Source organism: Phocoena phocoena, chromosome 5, assembly GCF_963924675.1.
Source record: "Phocoena phocoena chromosome 5, mPhoPho1.1, whole genome shotgun sequence".
NCBI classification, from domain to species: Eukaryota; Metazoa; Chordata; class Mammalia; order Artiodactyla; family Phocoenidae; genus Phocoena; species Phocoena phocoena.
The window spans coordinates 43,201,755-43,229,298 of record NC_089223.1 but is presented as its reverse complement, the minus strand read 5'-3'; the positions used below and the strand labels follow the sequence as shown (position 1 = coordinate 43,229,298).

General features: G+C 34.5%; 1 protein-coding gene across 1 annotated transcript in view; it reads right to left on the bottom strand.

Annotated features, from left to right (window-relative positions):
- Positions 1–3,128: 3,128 nt before the first annotated feature.
- Positions 3,129–27,544, bottom strand: part of ANTXR2 (ANTXR cell adhesion molecule 2) — a 156,448-nt gene continuing 132,032 nt past the window's right edge. Inside the window, exon 17 of the mRNA XM_065877428.1 lies at positions 3,129–5,039. Within this exon, the coding sequence (XP_065733500.1) occupies positions 5,001–5,039 (39 nt within the window). The 3' untranslated portion in view covers positions 3,129–5,000. The remainder of the gene's footprint in view (positions 5,040–27,544) is intronic.

The window sequence follows — 27,544 nt, the reverse complement described above, 5'->3', positions numbered from 1 at the left end:
TACTTGAACAATATTTGAAGTAGATGTTAGTTTTATTGATGTTAAAATCACTCTCCTTTCTTTCAAAATATTTTTTTATTCTGTGAAAAAAACAGTGAACAGATGAGGAAAGCTTGCTCTTTAAGATCTATATACTATTCCCTCGAATCCATTCATCAGTTTTGGAACGATCAATCTTCAATATCTCTGCAAATTTTCAGAGGCTTAGTTTTTATATTAATTTGAGAGATCATCTTGCTCTTTTTGAATTCAGCCAACTTCCTTAAGTAATAGAAAATGTGAGTTAGCAGACAACTGAAATTGTGAGATGAAAGGGTGTACATTGTAGGAATGCAATGCCATTTAAAATGGAATAGCAGCATCTCCATTCTTAAAGACACAGAACTTCCTCTGTCATTTTCTAAATTGATGCTCTTACCTCCTATAATGTTGCTCAGCCCTCCTCTCTCTGGTCTTTTTTCTCCATTTTATTTCCCTTCAATTTCGGGTGGGTGGGGTGAGTGGAGAATCCCTCCAAGATTTGTTTTATGCAGAGAAATTCAGTTTTGTCCAGCCTCTATGGGAAAACTCAGATCTGAGATTCACTTCCCTGGAGGAACTCAGCTGAAGCTTTGAATGTATGATTTGCAAGACCCTTCCTGGTCGAGTTACATTCTTAGACAAAGGCTGTCATGCTCTGTAGTTCACTACAAAGAGTAGGAGTGGAAAGGCAGTTTATTTTTCCAGTTACTCAAGTACCTAAGCAAATAGAGTACAAGCTACTTTTAATTTCCTGGTGTTTCTTTTAATAATCAAGCTAGCTGTGGCTAGGTCTAGGTCTAGTCCCTCCATCATCTGATTCTTCAGCCAAGAGAATTGGTAGCACGTTACTCTGAGTCAATCTCCATGTCTCTCTCAATCTCTCCATGTCTCTCTCTTTCTCTTTCTCACACTCTCTCTCACACACACACACTTTACCTTAATATAGTTCTTGCAAAGCAATCTGAACAAGCACATTTTAATATAAAATTGCATGGTGTACTTATCAGCATTTTCTTTTGGCAGAAGAGCCCAAAATTAAAGTGCATAAAAGATCCAGCACAGGGATTGCTACATTATGAGAAAGAAAACAAGTTTTTCTTTCTTTTATCAAATTGACTGAATTAGATACAAATAAGTGTAGAAATATACCCAAATTGAAGTGTTCTCAGAAATAAGCCATAGAAATTCACTAAGTGAAATATTAATTTAACTCTGAGACTAGAGTACATGGCTGCACCCACTTCATCACCTGCAGATAGACAACATTCTTCAGCCTCACCTGCCTGTTTCTTCCCTTAAACATACAACAGATGTACCAGAGTTATTTTCTGCTTCTAGAATATGTATTTCCTTTCATATTAAAATAATGTATATATTTCTCTCCTGTGCACATATACCCACCGAAATTTTCCAGTAGCAATAAAATACTAATGAACTTCCTAAAGTGTGATACTGTACAAAATCTAGTAACCACAAGGCTTTGTGATAGAAGAGGAAGTTACAATGTTTACAATATTCATAAATGTTACCCGTTTATATTTTGCCCTCTTAAGATTGAAAAACAATATATGTAAGCAGATCAATCAAAAAAATATTTTAGACACCTTCTTGGCCATAATATAGGCTGTTTTAATTTTAAAAATAAATTAATAAATTGCCTCTGAGCAGTAAACAATGGTCAGTGATATTTATATAATAAAGTTAAGTTCACAGAGACACCCAGATCTTGTATCCAGTAAGGATTTATTAGAAAAACAAATACTGAATAATTTATGATTTAAAGTGGTTAGAATAAAATTCAGGAAAATATAAGCAAATCATTTTTTTTCTAACAATTTAAAATGTAGGAGGTTTAAACCTTATATATTTTTGCCAAAAGAGTAATTATCCATGGATGACAGATGCTGCTCCCTACTTAATGGAGGGTCTCAAATTTTACTCTGCATCTCATTGGGAAGGAAATATAAAAATTTAAAATAGAATTAACTTGGGGAAAGGCATCAGTGCTGCAACTCTTAGCACCAAATGTTTTTTCTTGGAGCACCAAATGCTTTAAGGAAAACATTCCAAGTATCAAAGTTTTCAGATAGATAAATATTTATGGATCAAATCCATAAAGAACAGACATTGTTATGAAATATATATAGATGCCTTCAAAACTTTCTTTCCAGGCAGAGTAGACACATAAGTTAGGAGTCATTTCCCACTTAATTGTTTCTGCAACCTTATGCAACACAAATGGATTATGGATAAAGACTTAACTAATTTACTCACAGAAAGTAGATCTTGACTGACATTATGTCCAAAAAATTAAACAGGAACTGTTTCTCTACATAAAATATAAAATGTTACTAAACTTACAGAAATGGCTTTATTTTAACCTTTCATTTTCCTGGTTGAAAGGTGTAGGGGTGTTCAATTTAGTCCTTTGGTGAGAATACAGTACTCTTTAAAGCAAATTCTTCTCAATTTGCTAGTTAGCATAATCAGAGAAAATCATAACCTAGATCTTGTTCATATATTTAAGTGCAATAAAATTCCATCTGTCTTTGAACTTTATGAATGATACTTTTTTAGTCTCTACACAGACCATTGCCTGTCCCTCTTCACTGAGAGTTCTTCATAGTGGTGTTAGAACTGGAAATCCATTTTCATTACAATCTACTGAAAGCTATTTTGCCATTTAAGGACAAAGGTCTACTTACACTGCTTATGTACAAAATAAAAGTATCATACAATTGCCATGATACTAGACAAATTCAAAGGAACTACCAAAGAAGCAGCCTTAGCTTCTGTAGTACCCTTGAGGCTCTTAAATTTGGGGTGTGCACTGGTTAGAAATGAAGTGCCAATTTAAGAAAATCGTAGTAGGCCCTGCCCCAGATGCAAATGTAGAACAATGGTCTACAAGAACTCAATGGGTATATATCTGGTTTCCAAGCCACACTTGCAAACATGGATAATTAGTACCAACACTACCATTTGTGAACATGATGGACATTTTGGAACTGGATACAATTCTGTCCCTGAAACTAATCAAGACAATTAAATATTCAACCAAACAAGGCTTGAGTTCATGTGGGCTTAAAGAAAAATGGTAGCCGAGGCACGGGTAAAATTTTATTTATGAATATGTAGACACATGACTTTGGATCCAGCCAGCCAGTGACATAAATAAACTTGAGCAAAAGATTCAAGCTAGAGGATATATATGTATACATATATCTATGTATAAAAATTTGTGTGTGTGAGCAAGGCTTATTGGAGCAGTGCAACAAATCTGGACACCAACCATCAGAATCACTCCCATCCTTTGAAATTTCCATTAAGCGCGCAATGGGGGTAATTATACTGGGATGCTCCGAATCACTGTTTCCATCTTGTGCACTCACATGCCCGCCAAACATGAAATGTTCGCCTTCTCCCTTCCAATGTGATGGTTGTTGAACTTATTTTTAGTGTCATTTGATAAGCCTTTGTGCTTGCAGAGAGACATCCCACTGACCCAGCCACTGGTCATTGTCTATACCAGTTCACATCAAAGCAGGCGCGCTTTGTCAGGTTTCCAGTCGAATATCCATTTCGCATCTGAAGTACAGTATCGAAAGTGACTAGATCATTTGAGCTTTTTTCATCAGCTGCTGCCTTCTTCCTCCCCCACAGTGTTTCCACTCACGCTAACATAATTTGGCATCGTTGACGTGACACGGTGGTTTTTCTAAAAAAATTATAATACATTTTCGATGTTTTGTGGTGGTAGACCCTCCTGAAAATTTAATTTATAACTTGAGAGGAGGCCTTTTTTTTCTCTCTACTGAATCACAACCAAGGTAGAGTGCCCCTCAAAATCCAAGTAATGCGCATACAGTAATAGGTCATTCAATGTCAAAAGGCATAAAAAGGATGAGCAAAATCTTCACAGGCTGCTGCTTGCTGTTGCCTTTAATTATATTAATTAAATTTTGAAATTTTCATGCAAAGAGAGTTGCTGGCTTGTGACGCTGAAGAGCCCTTGGAGACTTGGAGGAAGAAAATACCCTGAGCGGAAGCTTTGTGGTTACTGCTTCCTTTCAATTAAAAGCAAAACAAACTCCTAGGTATGTTTACAGATATTACTGCTTTATGTACTACGAAGCCCTAAACATAGAAAGAGGGGTAAATCTACCAATCCCAGGGACAAGTTCTCAAATTATGAGTCCATTAAGCTTCACTGAAGATCTCTAGTTAGAGGCCGTCTTCCTGTGGAATAATGCTCTATTAATTTTCTTCTTTTCCCAAGTGCATAATGAAAGAAAGGCGCCTTCAAAAACTAAAGGGCAAAATCTTGCTTGCTACTGATACCTTGAGGCATCCTGTCTACATTTTGTCATACGTGTGCACTTTTCAGTGTTAGAATGACAAGATTTTCCAGTCAGAAGCTTCCCGGAAGGCACATCGTGGTAGTGGACTTGGAAGGATTTTGTGATCTGACACAGCTATAAGGCAATAGACTCCTTTATTTGCTTAGCCTGGTGGGAGATTTCATACTCTGCCTTTGGCTAAGAATCTTGCCATGTAAACACACATGTGCCATGTTTCCATGTAAAAATGCTCCTTTCTCCATTAAAGATTCACCAGGGCCAATTGTTTTGTGCTCCCTATTTTGATATCATCTTCATGCTTTTGCTTCTTCCTCTTTTACACATTCAAAAAAACTTTCTTGTATAAACCACAGCATGTACATTAAAGTTCCTTTTTATTTTTAATGTCCTGAATCATGTGTTACCATTGAGTTTCATCAATTCCCATGTAGATGGCAGAACAAGAGTTTGAAAATGTTTGATGCAAGCAAAGCAGAAGGCAGAGAAAACATTTCCTGACTGAGAGGAATAAAGCTGCTCTTCCAAAAACTTCTGAAATGCACTTTGTTTTCTTTTGGTTGGAAATCTGCATCGTGAGGATGTACCATCTTCATACCTCTTGGTCTTCCTGCTTTCCTTTTACTGAGAGGGAACTCGAGAGAAGTTTATGCACCGGCCCTAGGAAAGAAACAAATCCTTATTGAAATACAGAGGTAATTATTTAAAAAAAGCATGAGAACACCTAGTTTTCCTACTATGATATAACAAACGATTACCCAAGGTAAGGTCAATGTTAGGATGAAACATGAAGTGGTAAGTTTTTTTCTTTGGGTCAAAGCATGATGGTTCATTCAGATCTTTTCCACAGCAAGTTCACCTACACGATGGTATGGTAAAATTAGAGTGAAAAAAACACTACGGAAAACAGAACTTTGTTATTGCTATTTAAAGAATAGCATTACTATCCGAGCAATAAAAATATCAAAGCCACAACCCTGTATGTTTCTACAATGTATTAAAATGGAAGTGTCCCATTTATACAATCTGGTGCTTTTAAAACTGATATAAAACTGGTGCTTCTAAAATGTATGCATGAGAAGTGTATTTAAGAAGTCGGAAGAGATTGAGGATAAGAAGTCAGGGAGAAAGGGAAGAGATGCCATCTCTTTGTGATTCCATTTTATAATAGGATTTTGCAAGAGATTTACTAGCAATCTTGTCCACTGTTGATCATTTCTCACAACTGCACACCACCATTATGTGGTCTCTATATATGGTGACTTTATTTGCATTCCACATTTCCAAAGAGAGTTTGCCATTCCCATTCCTTAGCAGTTCAATGAAGTGTGTGGAAACACATTGTTTCATATGTAATTATAAATAATCTAAGAATTAGTTGAAAATAAAGTTTCCAATTAGTAATAAAAGATCCCCTTCTTCCCTCTCCTTGGTGTGACATTGCTGATGTCTTGTACTATATAAATCATGTCTAGATTCCTTAATAAGCCAAAAGGTAGCATATTGCTTTCTAATTTAGGGTCCAGATCATCACCCTATTGAGATTTTCCTATTTCTCATAATATCTGCTCTCTAACTTTATATTTTAGAACTTCTCTTTATTTCCCTCTAAATGTGAACAATACATTTGTTTCAAATATCTGGTACATCCAGTGCACATGGTACATTCAAAAGGAACAACAAATATTGTTGGAGAAGAAAGCCTGGAATGTAAAAACAAGATTTTGGTCTATTTTCCTCTCAAAAGCGACTGTTCAACAAATTTGGAAATTTCAGAAATTAATGAAAAAACAGAAAAGCATAAAAGCAAACTAGTTTACATTTACTCTTGCCTAAAAGGCAAATATTCATCAAATTATCTGTCTTCTAATAATTTTGGAGGTAACATTATTACTATAATTGTCAAATTTATTACTTACTTTGTGCCTAATGTCTACAAATAATATCTGTGCAAAAGGAAGTGGGAGAAAAGCATGGAGAAGACTACCTTAGAATGAGTGAAAAATTCCTTGCTAATGCAATGGTCATAGGTCATGTACTCAGACTGTATTTGGAATACTGTATTACCTAGAAACTTCAAAGAAGATTTTTAGAATGAATATTAAGTGAAAAGATGCTCTTCTCCAGATTAGCTACATTTGGCATCATGTGCCAAGGAAACATTAAAAAATGTCATTCTCATGATATATCCCTTTTCTAAAAATTTTTTTCAGAGGGCAGGAAAATGACATAATTAATAAATATTTGGGCAAATCAGTCCTTCTAAGCCATGACAGTGTGATAGTATAACTATACATACAATGAGAAATAGATTTTAACTATGAATATTAAAACAGTGATGAATATTAAAAATATTATCTCCTGGCAATTTTCCAGAATCAAACAAATATATGAGGAGTGACATTTTGACAACAAAGATATGCATTAATGACATCTTTTCTTGTGTATTTATTATGGACCAAAAAAGTAAAAGTTTTTTCTCTTCTGCATAATTTTGAAAAGAAGTTACCATGAATTTCTACTTTTATTTGCATTTTATCACTAATTAACTAGATTTAGATATAAGGCTCTTTTTCGGACCATTTCTGTTCCACACACCAGATTAATCTGGTGACTCTGATTCATTTATTTTATGCAATTGGAGGGTTTAAAAAGTGAAATTCATAGTTCACCTGAATTCTCAAAATCACTTCAACACCTAAATTATTCCAGACCTAAATTATTTTCTATTTCATTTGGTGTAGTTTAATTAAAGATCTAGCAACTCAAATGAAGAAAGCCCTATTGATTTTGACCCTGAGGTCCTTACTTCAGCTCTTCCAAAGCTTGGGATTAAGTATTAATCATCAGCTGCCGCATGTCTGTTGATTCAAGTACCCAAAAACCCTGGTACATGCAATATACACCCCCGTGTTTTAGCACACACATTGACAAAAACAACCAAATATCTCCTCACCCCCAATCATGGACTCAATGTTTTTCATTTTTATCAAGACCTGATAATGTTTTATTTTACAGGAATTTAGAAGTTGGTAACTTAGAGGAGTTCTATTCAAAAGTTACTTCCTCTGTTAAGCCTTTCCCAGCTCTCCCAGTCACAGGGCTCCTTCCCCCAAATTGCATCTCTACCACAGCCAAACTACATTACACCATAATTGCTGGCTTCAAGATCAAAAGGAAAAGTAACAGTGGTTAAATCTGAGAGCTCCAAAGCCTGAATATGTATCCCAGCTCTGTTATTTATTAACTGTGTGACCATGAAAAACTTATGGTTTCTTCATCAATAAAATGGGGATTAAAAACTGGACCTATTCATGACTTCCCAGGTGGCACAGTGGTTAGGAATCTGCCTGCCACTTCAGGGGACATAGGTTGGATCCCTGGTCCAGGAAGATCCCACATGCCACAGGGCAACTCAGCCCAAGTTGTAGTTGCACCACAACTACTGAGCCTGCTCTCTAGAGCCTGTGTGCCACAACTACTGAGCCCACGTGCCACAACTACTGAAGCCCGCATGCCTAGAGCCCATACTCTACAGCAAGAGAAGCCACCGCAATGAGAAACCCGTGCACCACAACAAAGAGTAGCCCCTGCTCGCCACAACTAGAGAAAGCCCATGTGCAGCAATGAAAACCCAATGCAACCCAAAACAAACAAATAAATAAATAAGAAATAAGTGACTAATCGCAATTTAAAAAGATTGGACCTATTCTTAGGACTGTTACAAAGATTAAGTCTGTTAATATAGATTTATAAAGCACTTAGAACAGTACCTGGCACATAGTAAACTTGCATTTAAAAAGCAAATAGTTACTATCCATCTTCCCTCTATGATGTCATTGCACAGTGTCTAACATAGAGCAGACTTGTTATAAATACTCACTTAGAAACAAGTGGATGGATGGATGATGTATAAAAGAATGAATACGTGATGACTAGACCTCTACTGGGGGAGGAGCCAGACCTTAAAAATGGGAAGATAGAAAAAGTATGAATTTGAGAGAGGAAAAAAGAGATTACAAAGGAGAAAAATACAACAGTGGAAAAGGAGAGAAGATAATATGGAGAAAATAGAAAAGAGTAGTTCTAAAGAGAAAAGATAGATAAAGAATAATCAAGAAAAAAAGAACATCTCACACCAGTCAGAATGGCCATCATCAAAAAATCTAGAAACAATAAATGCTGGAGAGGGTGTGGAGAAAAGGGGACACTCTTGCACTGCTGGTGGGAATGTGAATTGGTTCAGCCACTATGGAAAACAGTATGGAGGTTCCTTAAAAAACTACAAATAGAATTACCATATGACCCAGCAATCCCACTACTGGGCATATACCCTGAGAAAACCAAAATTCAAAAAGAGTCATGTACCAAAATGTTCATTGCAGCTCTATTTACAATAGCCCGGAGATGGAAACAACCTAAGCGCCCATCATCGGATGAATGGATAAAGAAGATGTGGCACATATACACAATGGAATATTACTCAGCCTTAAAAAGAAATGAAATTGAGCTATTTGTAATGAGATGGATAGACCTAGAGTCTGTCATACAGAGTGAAGTAAGTCAGAAAGAAAAAGACAAATACCGTATGCTAACACATATATATGGAATTTAAGGAAAAAAAAAATGTCATGAAGAACCTAGGGGTAAGACAGGAATAAAGACACAGACCTACTGGAGAACGGACTTGAGGATATGAGGAGGGGGAAGGGTGAGTTTTGACAGGGCGAGAGAGAGTCATGGACATATACACACTAACAAACGTAGTAAGGTAGATAGTCGGGGGAAAGCAGCCGCAAGGCTCAGGGATATTAGCTCGGTGCTTTGTGACAGCCTGGAGGGGTGGGATGGGGAGAGTGGGAGGGAGGGAGACGCAAGAGGGAAGACATATAGGAACATATGTATATGTATAGCTGATTCACTTTGTTATAAAGCAGAAACTAACACACCATTGTAAAGCAATTATACCCCAATAAAGATGTTTAAAAAAAAAAAAAAAAAGAAACTATTGGCCAAAGGAAATTTTTATTTAGTATTCCATCAGGTACCTTATTCCCAGGGGATTATTTCATGCTAGCTGCTACCATCCACTTACCAGAATATTCTAAAATCAAGGCACCATACCCTGGTTGCAAGTGGCTGTGATTAGGAGTCTGTGGCCCTTTGAATACTGCTCAATACTATCTTACAAAACCCATCAATATAATGCCAATTATGTTTAAGGTCAAGAATGTTAGGCTGCCATTGATATCATGGCAAGCAGTCTAGGCCAGAACACAGCAGAGCAATTTTTATTCACAGGAAATGGGATACGACAGGGTTTACAGGTCTGCCATATCCTCATGCTTACAATGCCTATACAATAAAGGTATGTTATCAAGGTAACAAGTAAAGCAATGTAAAATAACTTGAGCATACAACTCATCATTGGCTGGTACAGAATGGAAAATATTAGTAGTAATAGTGTTTATTTTTCTGAGACTATTTCACTTTAATTACAAATAATACAAGCTCTGAACATTTTTAAAAAGTTAATTGAGTAGGTTAATGATAAACCGTTCAATGCAACCTAAATATACAGAAATATACATAGAGACATAATTTTAATACTTTATTCCCAATATAGAGGTTAATACTAGTATCAGGTAACAGGACTATATAGTCTCTAAAATAAACCACTAAACTTGTAATATGCTAAGACAAATGAACACAAGATTTCTGCTAGCAAGAGTTAAAACAAATGTGTAACATTATGTTTGCTTTATATTTTACAAAATAATTCAGAAAATTTGAATTCAGGTGGCATAAGTGTTTAGGGAATAATAAAGCATGTAATATAAAGCATAATTATTAATGTGGAGAAATAACATTAATTTTCTCTACATTTTCAAATTTTTAATTAAATATTTTTTAAAAATAATTTTCTTGACTTAAAATCATGCTCTAATCATGCATCTAAATTATGGGTAAAATCAAAGTATACTGTTGTCGTGATGCTTTAGGTAATGCCCATATTATTTATTCAATTAGGCAATCACTTCAACAAACTTGAATTTGGTATCATGCCGCATAAGTCACTAGGTCATAAATTTCAACAATAAGAACATATAGTCAACGTAAAATTGAATTAAATGAGTGTCCTTAGGACTGCATTAGTTTAAAAATGAACTATGTATGTATTCCATTCTTTTGCCTTGGGAATATAGAATTCCTTGGATGCAATGAAATAACTGTAAAATTTATTCATTTTGTATGACATAGAGATTAGGAGTAAAATTTCTTAAATATTAAAAAAAATAAAGTTAGGTAGAACAAATAGAATTTAAGTACTGACTTTAGATTATAGCCAAGTACATTTAAAGTACATTAATTTAAAAATTGTGATAATTCAGATAATGACTGACCAGGTTATAACTTACCTTCTCAACATATTAAACAACCAGGCAAATTAACTATAAACAAGATTACTATTGGCATATTTACTTACTTAAATAAGTTGTAGAATATTACAATTATTTATATATTAATAATTGACATCATTGTATTGTAATCTGGGTATGACATTTTATTTGCCTAATAAAAATTATGGTTTAAAAGGAATAAAACTGCCTCCCATTGAATGTAAACCATCTTATGCAACCTTATATTGAGCAACATTACCTAATTAGTGAGCTTCTGTGGCAAGAAAAGAACTCTCATGCATTGCTAGGGAAAATATAAATTGGCAAAAACTATATATAAGCAACATATGTAATAATAGTCTTTAAAAGCTTGTATTCTTTGACTCAATAATTTCATGTTGGGAATTCAGCAAAGTATCTGTAAAGTAAAGTATCTAGACAAAGATTTCAAAATGTTTACCATGAGATTTTTATAATGTGAAAAATATAATCAGTACATTTATATTTATTTCTGTCTCACAATCAGAGAATAATTAAATTATGATTAATCTAATGGTTATGTAGCCATTAAAATAGAAATTAAAAAAAATTTTAAAGATGTAGGAAAATAAGTGAAAAAATGCCAACTTGTATGTATACATAATTTTAATTATGCAATGTATATCAAAAGAGTAAAAGACAAGACTAAGAGACTACACCAAATATGCTATGAGTAGTGGAATTGCATATTATTTCTTACATTCTACTTTATATCTTTTTTGTATATTTATATATTTGATAGCTTAAAAATAAGTTTCCAAAGACCTAATTTAATCAGCAAAAATGCAGCCTTTTCTAAACATCTATATTTATGTTTTTAAAAGTCATTACAGGAACCAATTGACTACTCTCAGGAATCACCACCATCTACCAACTATACCAAAGTTCTTCAGCATTCATTGTTGCCATAGGTAAACTCATTTACTTGTCTCTAGGTTGTCTTTTACAGTTAATAAACTGATGAACCCATGTGTATGCAGTTCTACTCAAGAGTGCGTGAGTATGGCAGAAGCCACTGATTAATAAATTTTATAATCCACAGTCAGCATTTTCATTTTTATGGTACACAATTCTAAGAGTTTTCATAAAATGCCTGTTCAAGCATTTGTCCAGGCTGCAATCAACAATCTTATTTTAAAAAGTGTATGTGTGTGTGCATGCATGCACGCATGTGTGTGTACATGTGCACACATGGCCTACCTCAAGCCCTGTGCATACTGGAGTTGACTATATTTAAATAAAAATATAAGGTAAATCTTTAATTGTCATACAACATCAAACTTTCTAATGACATGCACAGTATCTAGGGTATATATATATATATATATATATATATATATATATATACACACACACATATATATCTGCACTCAATCAACAACATAGAATATTTATACCTCAGGCACTTATCAATAAAAAATTTTTGAATCCTTTCTCTCCAGATCAGTTGGCAAAACTATCTTTGAAAGTGAGGGTCTAAGTGAAATGCTAGCCATCAATTTCTCTAGGTCAGTGTTTTTTTTGTTTTTCATATTATAGTCCATGAAGTCCCGGGGGTTCTACAAGGTGCATCGGGGACCACTATGGCTGGAATAGTGCACAAGAATGGAGCAAGCAGGCACATGCAAGCCTCCCCTAATCCAAACCAAGAAGATGCACTCTCATCTACCCTATAAAAGTTCAGTATAATATTTTGTTTTTGTTGACCCTAAAAATGTGGTTTGATACCTATTATTCAAACTATTCATACTTATGTGAAGCCAGATCACCAGTAAACTGTCAATATACCTGGACTTGGTTTCTTTACTTTCCTTTAGAAATACCTTCCTAAATAAATCTATGACAACATTACAGCATTATCCCTTCAACTTTTGGTCATATCTAGAACTCACATGAATTTTGGTTACATACAGAGAATTTTGTATTTTGGAAAATTGCTATTGAGGATGTTGATATTAAGGGATCAATTCTGAGAGTTCAGAGCTAGCTAGGAAAAAGCATGTCACTTCTGGTAAGCTCATGTGCTTCCCTTTTATTATATTATGCCAATTATGTAACTCAGCCTTTCTCTTTGTGCCTTGACTTTCAAAAAACTCAGATTTACGTCATGTTCTAAAAGCATTGCTACTCTTAGTGTACATTTTCTGGTATAGCTATCTTAACTTTGGCCCATGATTATTTCTCTATTTTTATCCTTAAGTTTTATTGTATTTTTTTCTCAATATTTCTCTACAGGTAGATTAGGTATAAGTAAATGGAAACTAATATATATTTCTTAATTCTCAACTTTCTTAATCACAAAGACTCCACACTCATCTAAACCTTTAAAACCCTCCAACAAATGTATTACCTCAACCTCTACCTTATACAAAAGATCATATGTCTAATTCCCTTCTTTGTTGTCTTTTCTTATTCTGGTAGGACTCACTGAGGTACTGTTCAGATAGCTGATGTCAAATGATAATTAATTTGAATTTAATCTTAACTAAGTTAACACAGATAATTAATATGAATTTGAAGCTTATACATGAAAGCATGCTGAAACTATACTATTCCATAAAATCCCAAAAGTTATTCTGCAAGAATAAAACCCCTAGGTCTAAAGACTGAGAGCTTAACCTCATTTGCTTTGACTGCTAGGAAAAATAAGCACAATATGATTCCTTATAAACTATAAATGTATTTATATCCCAATCCATCTCTTAGAGCAGTGGTCTGTGCAGAGGCTTTACTCTATTACTCACCTTCCATCAGTATAAGAAGGAACAGAAAAAAAAAAAAAAAGAAGGAACAGAATATACCAAGGATACATCACAAACAGAACTCTGGTCATAACAAATGCTAAACTCACAATTAGAACCTGTCAGTTTTAACTCCACTTAAGTGATTTTCAGGCAACACCAAGTATCTATTAGAGTAAGAAGTTAATTGACGTTTCATTGTTGACAATACCTTCTCTTAGGTCTCATAATAAGTAGGAGTGGAAAGTTGGTGCCCAAAATAAAAATGTCCAATGCTGTTACTGTTCTTCAGTTAACTAAACCAAGAGATAAAAACTAGACAACAGTAGGAACCAATATATTTGCTGTTGGTTAAGTATATAGACCCCAACTCTGTTGCAATATTTGAAAACTGATTTTGCCAATTCATTTTCACTGTGACCAGAGTAGCATTAGCTAGAGCAAGTGCCACATTTCCCATCTCTTGAGCATTAAAATTCTGCAGGCATTAACATTTGCAAGCTCCTTTACTAGCTATCTGCACAGGATATATTTCACTGCTATAACTGTAATAGTATTATATTCACCTCATAAATATCCATTGACAAGCTGAAGCATACAACTACACTTTGGTTTAGACTTTTCAAACACAGATAGCTGATTTATTTATATCTCCACTTTAAAAAAGAGTTTACTAAACCTTCATGCTTTGTGCAACAGTGAACAGTTATTCAAATTTAAAATTGTATACAAAGCACAGACACACAAGGAAACAAACACAAGACAATTCAAGAGGTCCAGGAAATCACAAATATCAGGAAAGAATGTTGACTTAACACAATAGGCTCTTTGAGTGAAGATTTCCTGCAGCAACTGGAGGTACAGAGTGAAGAGAAGGCACCTACTATTCTCTCTCTCTCTCTCTCTGAATGTCAGAAATTCTTGAAAGGTTTACCTCATTTTTTTAAGTAAAAGGAAAAGTTAGTAGTCCTTACGTATTTAATACTAACAGTATAATAGGACTATGTGCAACTATCAGCAATATACATACAAACATATACATATATACAGACATATACACACACAAAGAGAAAGATATATATACATATATAATATATAAAAGAATCTGTGTTATCCTCTGCTTTTAAAAAAAACTGAAATATTTTGAGCTGAAATATAAGTTCCATATACTTTTTTCTAACGGGAGCTCAACCTATAAATGTTCCACCTTACAGTGGAGACAACACACCATATGGATATTCAGTTAATGTCATGAAGGGAAGTACTGAGTTTGCCTGATAAATTCACCTTCAAATTTGTTTTCCTCTTCATTCTCTTATGGCATCTGCAAAATGTTAGTGACTATATACATACTGTTAATATTTATTTTGCAAATAGCCATGTACCTTTATTTTTTTGAGATTCAGGCATATAGTTGGCATTTAATGAAACATCTAACTCATACTTCATAATAGTAAGATATGAAGGCTAAAATTGCCTTCACTAAGTGCAAGGCAGAACCCTCCCAAAAGCTGGAGACATAGCAGGAAAGCTAAGAGAGACTCCTACATAGAAGTAGTCAACTGAAGGCTAGGGAGAAAAGCAGGAGGGCAGTGAAATAATTACCTTTTCAAAGACACATGGGGCCTTCCCTAAGGGAAAGGAAGCAGCTTATTGAAGGTTTGGGGAATGGCGAGAGGAATGAGAAAAATAGCCCTGAGGGACACAGGGCCTTCTTGAACCACATGTCAGTAGCCTGTTGAAACCTGGGAGGAAGAGAACTGAGAAAGAGCTCTCCAAGACTCATGGGGACTTCTGAGAGTGCAAGGAACAGGGCCAGTCAAAGACTATAGGCAGGAAATCAGTATGGAAACAGGTCTCTCAAAGTACAGAAAGTGGTGGTTGGTGGGCATAGGGAAGGTATTGTCCTAATAGCTGAATAGCAAAGAGAACTCCCCTGCAACCAAGAAGCTCATAGGTGTGTTGTAAAGGAGAGAGAGACAGAGACAGAGACAGGAAAAAGAAAAGAAAGAGAGCTCTGCTAAAGGAAAATCCCTGATCTTACTCTCAAAATTTTGGAAACCAATAGTGAACTAAAAATAACTAAGATGGCAACAAACCAAGACCCAGGTCAACCACAGATTAGCAACATGACAGAGGAAGGGTATACATCTTTCTAGAGGTAAAAATTATCTAGATTAGTCTCTATTTTTTATGACAGTGTCCAGCATAAAATCACAAATTATGGTACACACAAAGAAGCAGGAGAATATGATCCATAATCAATGGAAAATACAGTTAATATAGGCAAATCTACAATTAATAAACAAGGACTTTAAAATAACTATGATAAAAATGTTAAAAGTTCTAATGAGAAAGGTGGACAGCATGCATAAAAATATAGTGAACTCCACAGAGATATGGAAACTTTGAATAAGAACAAAATGGAAAAACTAGAGACAAAAATGCAATACCAGATATAAAGAATGTTTTTGATTCATATAAAAATATACTGAACATAGCAGAAGAAAAACTCACTGAACTTGAAGGTAGGAGAATAGAAATTGTTCAAATTGAAAAACAACAAATAACTAAAGAGAATCTGAGACCAATGGGACAATATCTAATGGTATGTCACATGAGTAATTGGTGTCCCAGAAGAGAGAAGAAAGAATAGGGAAGAAAATTTTGAAAAAAATAATGGCTAAGAATTTCCTAGAATTGATGAAAGGCATAAACCGACAGATCAAAGAAACGTAATGACCTTAAGCAGAATAAATACACAGAAAACCTTATCAGGGAACATATAATAAAATTTATGAAAGCCAAAGAAAATCCTAAGAGTATACCTCTCTGTCCCTCATCATCCCCCCAGCTGAAGATATTCTGTACAGAGAAAACAACAGTAAGCATGACAGCCACCTCTTTATCAGAAACAGTGGAAAACACAAGACAGTGAAACTCTCTCAAATGCTAAATGGGGAGGAAAAAAGTCAACCTAAACTTCCATATCCAGAGAAAATACCACTCAAGAAGGTAAGCAAAATAAAGACATTTTAAGACAAGCAAAACCTGACATAATTTATCTACAACAGGCTTCAACAACCACAAGTGCTAAATGAAGTTCTTGAAACTGAAGGAAAAGACAATAGATGGAAGCCTAGATGTGCAGGAAGAAATACAGAGAAACAGAAGTAAATATGTGGGGCTTCCCTGGTGGCGCAGTGGTTGAGAGTCCGCCTGCCGATGCAGGGGACAAGGGTTCGTGCCCTGGTTCGGGAAGATCCCACATGCCGCGGAGCGGCTGCGCCCGTGAGCCATGGCCGCTGAGCCTGCTGCTCCGCAACGGGAGAGGCCACAACAGCGGGAGGCCCGCGTACCACAAAAAAAAAAAAAAAAAAAAAAAAAGAAGTAAATATGTGCATAAACATGAAATATAAATATATGAAAGAAAATTTCCTTATGACATTATTGATTACAAAAACAATAATATCAAAATTTGGAAAAATATATTATTGAATTTATATCTTATGTAGACTACAACATGTGATAATAAGAGCACATAGAAATAGAGGGGTAAATGGAAGTTAGGCCATGGTAATATTTATATATTATTTTAAACTAGTATGCTATTGTAGACTGTGAAAAGTTAAAGAAGCATATTGTTATCTCTAGAGCAACCACTGAAAAACAGCACAGAGGTATAGCTTAAAAAGATAATAGAGGGGATGGAATAGATTACAAAAAAATACTATATTAATCCAAAAGAGAGCAGAAAAGGAGAAACAGAAGAACAAAAAATGGGCAGGACAGATAGAAATAAAATACAGTAGACAAAAGAACTGGAAATAAATTGAAACAAATGAACTGGATACATAACCACATTGACAAAAGAACTACTTCAAGTGACTTAACACAGTATTGTGTTTGTATACCAACTACAGAATATAATTTAGGGATAAATAGACCAGCAAAAAATGTTTTATTTCATTCATTAGTCTTAATTTTACTAAGACTGTTTTATTATTAATTTGTACCTATATATATTATAGGATAGAGCAAATAAGTATTTTAATATTGGTAAGGACAAGATTTTTCATGTAAGAGAAAAGGGGTACAAGTATAAATTCAAAAACATTCAGCATTAAGATCCTTTAATGTTAAATCAGAATTAAAAGAATACCATAGGGCTTCCCTGGTGGCGCAGTGGTTGAGAGTCTGCCTGCCGATGCAGAGGACATGAGTTCTTGCCCCTGTCCGGGAGGATCTCACATGCCGTGGAGCAGCAAGGCCCATAAGCCATGGCCGCTGAGCCTGCACGTCCGGAGCCTGTGCTCCGCAACGGGAGAGGCCACAACAGTGAGAGGCCCGTGTACCACAAAAAAAAAAAAAAAAAAAAAAAAAAAAAGTATACCATAAACTCATGATTTTTTCAAAACTATTGAATTTCCGGGCTTCCCTGGTGGCACAGTGGTTGAGAGTCCGCCTGCCGCTGCAGGGGACACGGGTTCGTGCCCCGGTCTGGGAAGATCCCACATGCCGCGGAGCGGCTGGGCCCAAGAGCCATGGCCTCTGAGCCTGTGCTCCGCAACGGGAGAGGCCACAACAGTGAGAGGCCCGCATACCGCAAAAAAAAAAAAAAAAAAAAAAAAACAAACTATTGAATTTCCTAGTTCTACCTGCTGAAAATGCTTAGAAGCAATGAAAACCCAATAACAATTAGCACCCCTAGTATCCAAATGTGTTCTCTAAATACCATTATCTACTAAAAATATCTAATGCTCCTTAGAGTTGAATGGTTTATTCTACTTTTGAAACAGAAAATGTAAAAGATGAGTCTGGGACATATTATGCCAAAACTAAAGAAATTTATCAAAGACTAATGTGCACCATGTCAAAAATTTATAATAATCAATATGATGAATCAGGCTTTTACAGTATGGTTTCTCTGATCAAACTTGGCATCACAAATAGTAGAACAATTGGTGTGATGTGTTACCCAGTGCACAGCACCACTTATGAATAATCCATTCCAAAAGAAAAAGGTGATTCTGAATCATAGCAAGGGGGTAGAGTCAGTATATATGATGTCAGTATATATGATCATGTGTGTGGCAGACCAGTGCTGGAGGTGCTGTAATTTTATAAAGATGTTCAGGTGGCATAGAGCAGAGATTATAAGGAGGTCAATGAAACTATGACTATCTGGGGAAGAATAATTCTGGTAGAGAAATCAACAAGTGCAAAGGCCCTGGGGTGAAAGCGTCTTTGGCATATCTGTAGACAAGTAATCCAGATAGTGTGGCAGGAGCAGACTGAGCAATGAAGAAAGTGGAAGATAAAGTCAGACAGGAAGCGGAGAGCCTGTGATGCCAAGCCTTGTAGCAGTAGCTGTTATAAATTCTTTTTAAAAAGCCAAGTTACTAAAAGTAAACATTTGGATCCCTTCTCATCTCTTTCACTAGAAGACTGAGATAAGATGTTAAGTGATTTACTCTTCGAAGTTCTTAAGGCCAACACACACACACACACACACACACACACACACACACCCACAAACTTTCTGTCAATCTCTCTCTCCCCCACACACTCAACAGACAATCAGAATAAAAACCAAAACTCCAAACATTATGTCAAATAATGGCTGACTTAATTAATCCATATTAATTATTTAGTTATTAATTAATCCATATTTTAATTATGTATTTAGATGAATGTGAGACAAATCCAAATGAAAGGTTTATTATATCACTACTGTTCAATCAGGTGGGACATATATAGAATAAATTAATTGACTCAGTGTGGAAGAATGATGCACGAAAATATTTTCACTTGAGTATTTCTAGACTTAAAATTTTAACCTCAGTTGTTAACATCAGAGAGCAAAACTTTTACATGCAATTCATTTGTCTTTTTCCTAGGAAATTAGGCATTGAGATATTTATTTGTCTTATCAAACTGCTTTAGGCACATTTAAAGAGAAACCCTGAATGCTTATACATCACTATCACTGAAAAACATTTATTGAGACATTTTGCTAATGTATACGATCCTAGGAATGCAATGATTTCTCTATAGCTAAGTTTAGTTTCGAAGAATTAAATCCTCGCTTTTGGGACTCTAAAACAGTGTTTGTTGTCCCAGTTAAAAAAATAATTAATACCTACAAGCATCTTGATGAATTCAGCCTGCACATGATTTCATTAGCTATCTCTACTTAAAAGTATTCACAGCTCTTTGGGTCATTTGTCAGAGAGCTAAATTCCCAGCTAATTGGAGACTAAGTCCAATCATTTAACAGCCTCTTTCAAAGAAAAACAAATATTAAAAACTTCACTTTAAGTTTTAAACTTAATACTTGATGGATAATACCAATTAAAAATACCTTACAGAAATGTATAGTTTTTAAAGCTTCATTTTGAAGGGTAATTATAGATAACTTTCTAGATTATAAATGAAAAAATTTTATAAAAAATCTACCTAATGTTTTATCTGGAAAATTAGTTACTGTGATGCTGTTTTCTTTCAGCACAGCAAGTATTTAGTGAGCTCATTCCAGGCATTCAGTCCTAATGGAAGACATACGTATGTGTTCAATTTTTGCACAACAAATTTATGCTTTAGGTATTTTTATTACATTTGATAAAACCAATTTTAAACAATTGCTGAACTCATTTTTATATTTAATAATGACATACAAATCCCCAAAGTCAGGATTTCATTTTGAGTATTTATTACAAACTAATATTTAGATGTATGATATCAGATGATATATGCTTTTCTATAACACATAAGTAATGTGGATTAAAATTCTTCACATTACACTTCTACATTCTAAACTGCTAGAGCAGCAGGCAAATGATTACATTTACTGCTAAATTTATACCAAGGAGAACAAAACTTCAAGTAGCACCTTAAATCGTTTATACTAAAATTAGGCCAATAACAGCATGAAGACTATCTCTGCTTTTATGTGCACATGCAAGTCTGAACGTGCCTTTCATACATAGCCACAGGGATTTATATTGCAAAGATAGATGCCACTGTGACCCAGATGTCACTTCACTTATCAATGAGTATACGATGGCACTTAATGGGAATCCCTTGCTTTTCACACTGAAAAGAAACTAAACATGAATTTTGCCCCTTGACCAATACAGACATTCCTAGCCTAAATAACATCTCAACTAACAAGACTGACTCTTAAAAATAATAGAGGTAATATTAAACCATCTCTAGAGAAATAATCTCCCTCAAATGGAAAGAATAAACTTTCAAAGTTTAAACATTTATACACAGATAAGCATATAGATACATTCAAATAAGTAGACAAACATGATTGTGATAGTGTTTCAGAATACTAATTACTTATTCATGTGTAATAAGTTACCTCTATATACAAATGACAGTTTGCTTCTTTGGCCATAGAACTCAAAAATGCTGAAGACATGTACATTTAAGAGTCAAACAATTAAAAATGATTGGATTTGATTATTTAATTTCCATTTGATTGTCTACATGTAATTATTCAACATAAATCCCAGATCCAGAAACTGGAGTTTAGGTCTATCTACAAGTCAGGTATTGGGTCTTGTGTTAGGGCAAATAGATGATTTATGGATGGATGGATAGGTAGATAGATATTGATAGACAAATAGATAAATAGGAAGATATATAGACAGACAGATGTGAATATAGAAATAAATTTTCAGTTAGCTCAGAAAAACAAATTCTGATATTCAAAGACAAAATGATTTTCTAAATTAAAAATAATATAATTAGCCTAATATCTTACTACAAAATATAATTAGATTCAGATGATAGCAAAATTTGTTCATCAGTATAACAAATCTTTTAATTTTTTTAACAAAAAAAATCTTAAGTATTTGTTTAAACTCCATCTTCTTTCCCAGACTATTAGTTCCATGATCGTTTTTTTCATTACCATTTTGTAAATGCTTAGGACAGTGTTCACCCTACAGTTTGTGTTTAAACATATTATCTGAATTAATGATAACTACTGGTTTTGAAATACTAAATTTGATCTATGCAGCTAACATCTCTCTAAAACATGTAATTGATATTGATAATAGATATTCATATGAATATTGAGATAGTTCAATCTAACTACATGATGATTAGTAAGCTATAAAATAAAAGACAGTGGTTCACTTGCCTGCACATATAAACACAAAACTATAAAACTACACTTCAGTTTTTGCTAACTGACTTGTAATTAAGCAATAGTGGCAATCGTTCCAGGGCAAAAGTCTTCCTGGCTTATTTTGTGACATGGATATTCTAGCAGTCCTAGAGGTCTCCTTTCCTATATGTCAGCCCAATGCTAGGCATAATAGGGAAATGGCTGAACTGGAGGATAGAAGTGTTCTAAGCTGGAAAACAAGTAGGCATCAGGGAGGAACTGAACGTGATATCAATTTTAAATAGAGAGCAGATGGTAGGAAGTGAGGTCTGCTTCAGGCTTGAAACCTCCAACAGGCAGAGAAGATAAAAGTATGTATTCTGAGTCCATTATTATTCTTAGATCTAAATACAACACATGTTTGACAAGCAAGAAGTGGTCATTACGAGTAACCTAACCACATGTAAACATGTCATGAAGTACTGAAATATTAAATCAGTGCCCAATTAATTAATTGATTTTGTGGGTGTTTATTTTCCTTTATGACTCTGTTATTCCCTGTCAAAGAAATCAGTATTTGAAGAAACATGGTGTTTCTTCACACAAGTGGCATACCACTTACTATCTCTACGTGTGTCAATAAAAATTCCAGAGACCAAGTTATGTATCAGGAGGAATTATTCTATATTTTCTGATTACTAACATTATTCGATTTGAAAACAATACAGCACAATTCATGCAGATTTCCCAAAACACATATTTTTAAAACCCTCTTAAAATTGATGACACTTGCTGACAAATGTGAAAGATTAATATTTAGTGGATACTGAACTCTTTATCAATAAGTAGAGATTTGGGCTTGAAAAGAATGAAAACATTCTTTAAAAGAATAAAATATGACTTGATAAATCAATTTCAGTTACTACTTATTTAAAATTAATGAGAAAGTCTTTAATCTACAATGCATTATTGGAGTTGTTCTTCCGTTGGTAAGAGATTATTAGAAAAGTATTCATTCTATGGCAGGACTGGTAAACAGAACATTCTTCAGAGTCAGGAATGTGAAAGGAAAAGGCAAGAAATTGCCTTTTGCAACTGCAAAAAATCTAGTGTTCATAAAGCTTGCTTTCTTTAAGTTCAGTCTCTGTCACACTTTTAAAATATGACAATGAAAATTCAATGCCAAAACCTTGCCACTGGAAAATGTCTCTTTAACTGAAACAAAAGAGCGGCGCTGGTAGTCATGCATCCCTACAACAGCACAATGAAAGCTGTGCTGAGCTGTCATACTCTAACCTACCATCCCACCGTCACAGATAGAAAGCCTATGTGAGATGACAATGTAATGTGTGGTTTGAATGGCATCCCTGAGAAAAATCCAACTGCAGCAGCACATTTTTAGATTTAAATGAGGAAGATGGGTCATTCTAAATATATATCATTGTATTTTTTCTTCAAAGTCAACACCTATCTTTAGAACTTAGAGAAGACTGACTGAATGAAATATGCTTGTATTGGCAAACCCCAAACCTGGACAATCATATCAGCATTTTTATTCAGTCTCTACTGACAACATCAATGTACCTTGCAAAAAGAAAGCCAGATGTTCCTCCTATATGGTGCTATTAAAAGTCTGTTTTACAGACTTAAATTATATTCACTGTTTCTCTTTTTTTCTAAATGATGATGGCATTGAAGCCTTTGATAATGAAGAAAACATATTTTTATGTGGGTTTTTGGTACTTCTAGCTTTAAATATACAACTTAACATATGTTTAAGACAGAGCATATGGAAATAAGAAAAAAGCAAATCCGAAATCCAGGCACAAATTTTACTTTATAGTAATTTCAAATCATACCAGTTATTGAGATTCAGAATCAACAAAAATATAATCTCTCTGCTATAATCATACTAACCTTCAAGACTTAGAATTTCCACAGTTGATAGCTCATTGTTCAGGTTCTACAAAATTCATCCCATATTTTAAAAGGATTAGATCAAGAGAATCCTTCCCTTTGTGTGACTTGGGGTCATTTTCTTATTGAGCAATATTAAAAATAACATCTTTACAAATCAGCCACTGAATAAATTAATTAGCAGCAACCAGTGAGTACTACCAGTGTTAACAACTTCCATCTATCCACTTAACGGCATTATTACAGAGGTGATATCCATGAACAAGTCAGTACTGAGCAAAGAAAAATTTAACATCCTTTAGCTGTTATCTAGACAAGAAATTTTAAAGCATTTTTCTTTGGTTGCTTTTCACTTTTATGAGAAAAAGACAAATTTTACCTAACAAAATGATCTTACAATTTACCACCAATCAGCGTGTTCTTAAACAATCACTTCAATGTCCTATGTTCTTTACCTTGGGAGAACTGCAGACTTAAAATTGATTCAAAATTATGGTTTTGGAAAACTTTCAAGATGGACAAAGGTCTGCTGAATTAACAATGATTGATATGTGTTGAATAAATCAACCAATATTTTGAAATGAGAATTTGGATACAATTTATTTAAGAATTAATAACTATTTACCATTCATATTTTCTTGTGCATGTTTTTGAGGGGATTTAGTTAACCAGAATATTTGTTACCAAAACATAGCAATCCCAATCATGTCTATTAAAAGAAAGTTTATTAAACCATGTCATCAATGAGCTAGGAGTGTGTCTAACTTGATGTCCGAAGGTTGTAGTTACAACCTTACCATTTTACAAACCACATGTCAACTTCCATCTAGAAGTTTTAGCTTATGTGGCTGCAAAGATGAGTGAGACTGTTGCCATACTAAAGCAAAAAGAGATTTGATTTTAAGTTTAGAAAGGAAAATGAGAATTTTTAAAGATCTGTAAAGACTTGCATGTGAAAGTAACAATTTTATTTTTAAAATATTTTAATTTCAGCAAATGTGGAGACAGCTAAACATAACATGTCTGTAGATATTTTTAAATGAACTAAGAAGTCCAACTGTGTTTCTTATATGGAAAAGCTGCTATGAGGTTACCATAACTTATAAGTCTTTTGTCTTTGTATTCTTATGCTAAGCAAAATGCCTGAGTTGGAAGTACATACCACCTGTTTACAAACAGGAAAAAAATAAGTGGAAAAGTAGAAGCTAAAAAACAAAACTGTCATTATCCCACTTCACACCTCTTAAGATAGCTATTATCAAACAAACAGAAAATAGCAAGTTTTGGCAAGGAGGTAGAGAAATTGGAATCCTCATGCATTGCTGAGGGATATGTAAAATGGTGCACTGTGGAAGATAGTATGGCAGTTCCTTTAAAAATTAAAGATAGAATTATCATATGGATCCACTGCATATATACCCAAAAGAATTGATGGTAGAGAGTCAAAGAGATATTTGTACACCCATGTTGACAGCAGCACTATTCACAATAGCCAAAAGGTAGAAACAACCCAAATGTCCATCCACAGATGAATGAATAAACAAATATGGTATACACATACAGTGGAATATTACTTAGGCTGAAAAAGAATGATATTTTGATACAAGCTACAATATGTATGAACCTTAAAAACACTTTGCTAAGTGAAATAAGACTGACAAAAAAGGACAAGTATTGTATGATTCCACTTTTATGTGGTACCTAAAATAGTCAAATTCATAGAGACAGAAGAAGAAGTAATGGTTACCAGAGGCTAGAGGGAAGGGAGAATGGGGAATTATTGTTTAATAGGTACACAGTTTCAGTTTGGCGTGTTGAATAAGTTCTGGAGATGAACAGTGGTGATGGCTACACAACAGTGTCAATGTACTTCATGGTACTGAATTTTACACCTAAAAATGGTTAAAACTGTAAATCTTATGTTATACATATTTACCACAATAAATAATTATTATTTACAGGATTTAAAAATCAACTGAATTATTACCATAATTTATAGGTTATAGTGATAGATGAATTCAAGATATAAAAAAAATCAAAAAGTTCTCATAGACCAGTAATAATTGTTAGGAATATTATGGAAGATATGTTTAAATAAAAATATTTATTAATTTACTTTGAAAGCTATAACAGACTTTTATTATACATTACTAATATATGGTTATCTATGTATATATTTATCATAATTATTTTATCTGTCATGATAGTCAATTCATTTTAATGATGGCATGAAAAAAATAATTATTGCTCAGTATTTTTGCAAGACATATAGCCAAGAAAATATTTGACAATTCAAAAGTTAACTCAGGGCTTCCCTGGTGGCGCAGTGGTTGAGAGTCCTCCTGCCAATGCAGGGGGCACGGGTTCGTGTCCCGGTCCGGGAAGATCCCACATGCCGCGGAGCGGCTGGGCCCATGAGCCATGGCCGCTGAGCCTGCGCGTCCAGAGCCTGCGCTCCGCAACGGGAGAGGCCACAACAGTAAGAGGCCCACGTACCGCAAAAAAAAAAAAAAAAAAAAAAAAAGTTAACTCAAATTGAATTTTATATATATTACTATCTGAATCCCTGTAGAGTGCTAACAAAGTCTTGACTATATGCAATAGTTGGGAATAAGTAATTCAGAGTGGAACAATTATCCTAGTAATTGAGACTGGGAGACAAAGGTGCTGCTGGTTTTCCCCCAGCCTCTGTTCTGTTCCCTCAGCCATTCAAGTTGGCCCTTCTCCCCTATTTGCCTACCATCTGGTGGACATAGGTGACAACCATTGGGCTCACAGACTCAGCCATCAAAGACAAAAATGTAAAGATTCTAACTGTTAATGAAAGAATAAAAGTTTTCGTTAGTTGTTCTTCACGTTGCTGCCACCACTAGTTTCTCCAAATGAGACAGGACCCAGTGCCTAGGACCGGAGCAACTACTATGGCATTTCTTTCTCCTAGTGCTAACTTTGCAATACCACTGTGATTCTGAAGACCTATCCAAACTGATACATGGTTCAATGTCCATAAAATAGTAAAGCAGAGAAACCAGTTACAGTCACTTTTAAAAATATAATTTGATCCAAACCAACTATATTCCACATGAATATAACCAATAGTTTTCTGACAACAACAGCAATGAGAATTATGACTAACCATTATACAATTCAGTCCTTATTTACCAAGTGCTTTTCTACGGACTTTGTAAGCACTGGGGTTATTTAATCATCTCTCCTATGCGGCAGGTATTAATATCCTGAAATTATAGATGAGGAAACTGATGCTTGGAGAAGGCAAATCCTTTACTTCATTGCAAGTAAACAGCAGCTCCAGACCCAGGAGAGTCAACCTCTAACACCCATAATCATCACCACTAAAGCACTAATAAAATTCTGTATTTTGTGTATATGTATAGATCTTTTAAAATTACATTAGAGATGATGAAATATTACTGGATGGGAATATAGGGAAAATGCCTACATTTATGAAACTTAAATCCAGTGAGAATTCAGAAATTAAATACCTTATAAATTAAATCTGAAGAACGTTATGAAAAGAATTATAAAATTTTCAAAAGGAACTTATATGAGAGAGACCTTACATATTTATGACCATAGAAAATGAACTCAGATTTTTAGCACTGCACAATACAAACTAGTATGTAAGGATAGGTGTGGATCAATTACATTAAATCCTAAAGCTTTACCTACTTTCCGTTTAGGATGGAACTCTTTTCAATAACATACTCACATTTCTACCTTCCTACACTGAGTTATCTGCCCATGTTCTCATATCCAAGACAAAGCTTCGTAATGACGAATATCGATGATTATACCAGAATGTAGTCCAGCAATGTCCTTAGGGCATTTTGGGGAATGTGAAGCTGCTTTTTCTTACATTAAACAACTCCGATTGCAGTGTTTGAGTCTTGTGTCCATCAGTTTTCTCATTCTCTTCCTTGCAAC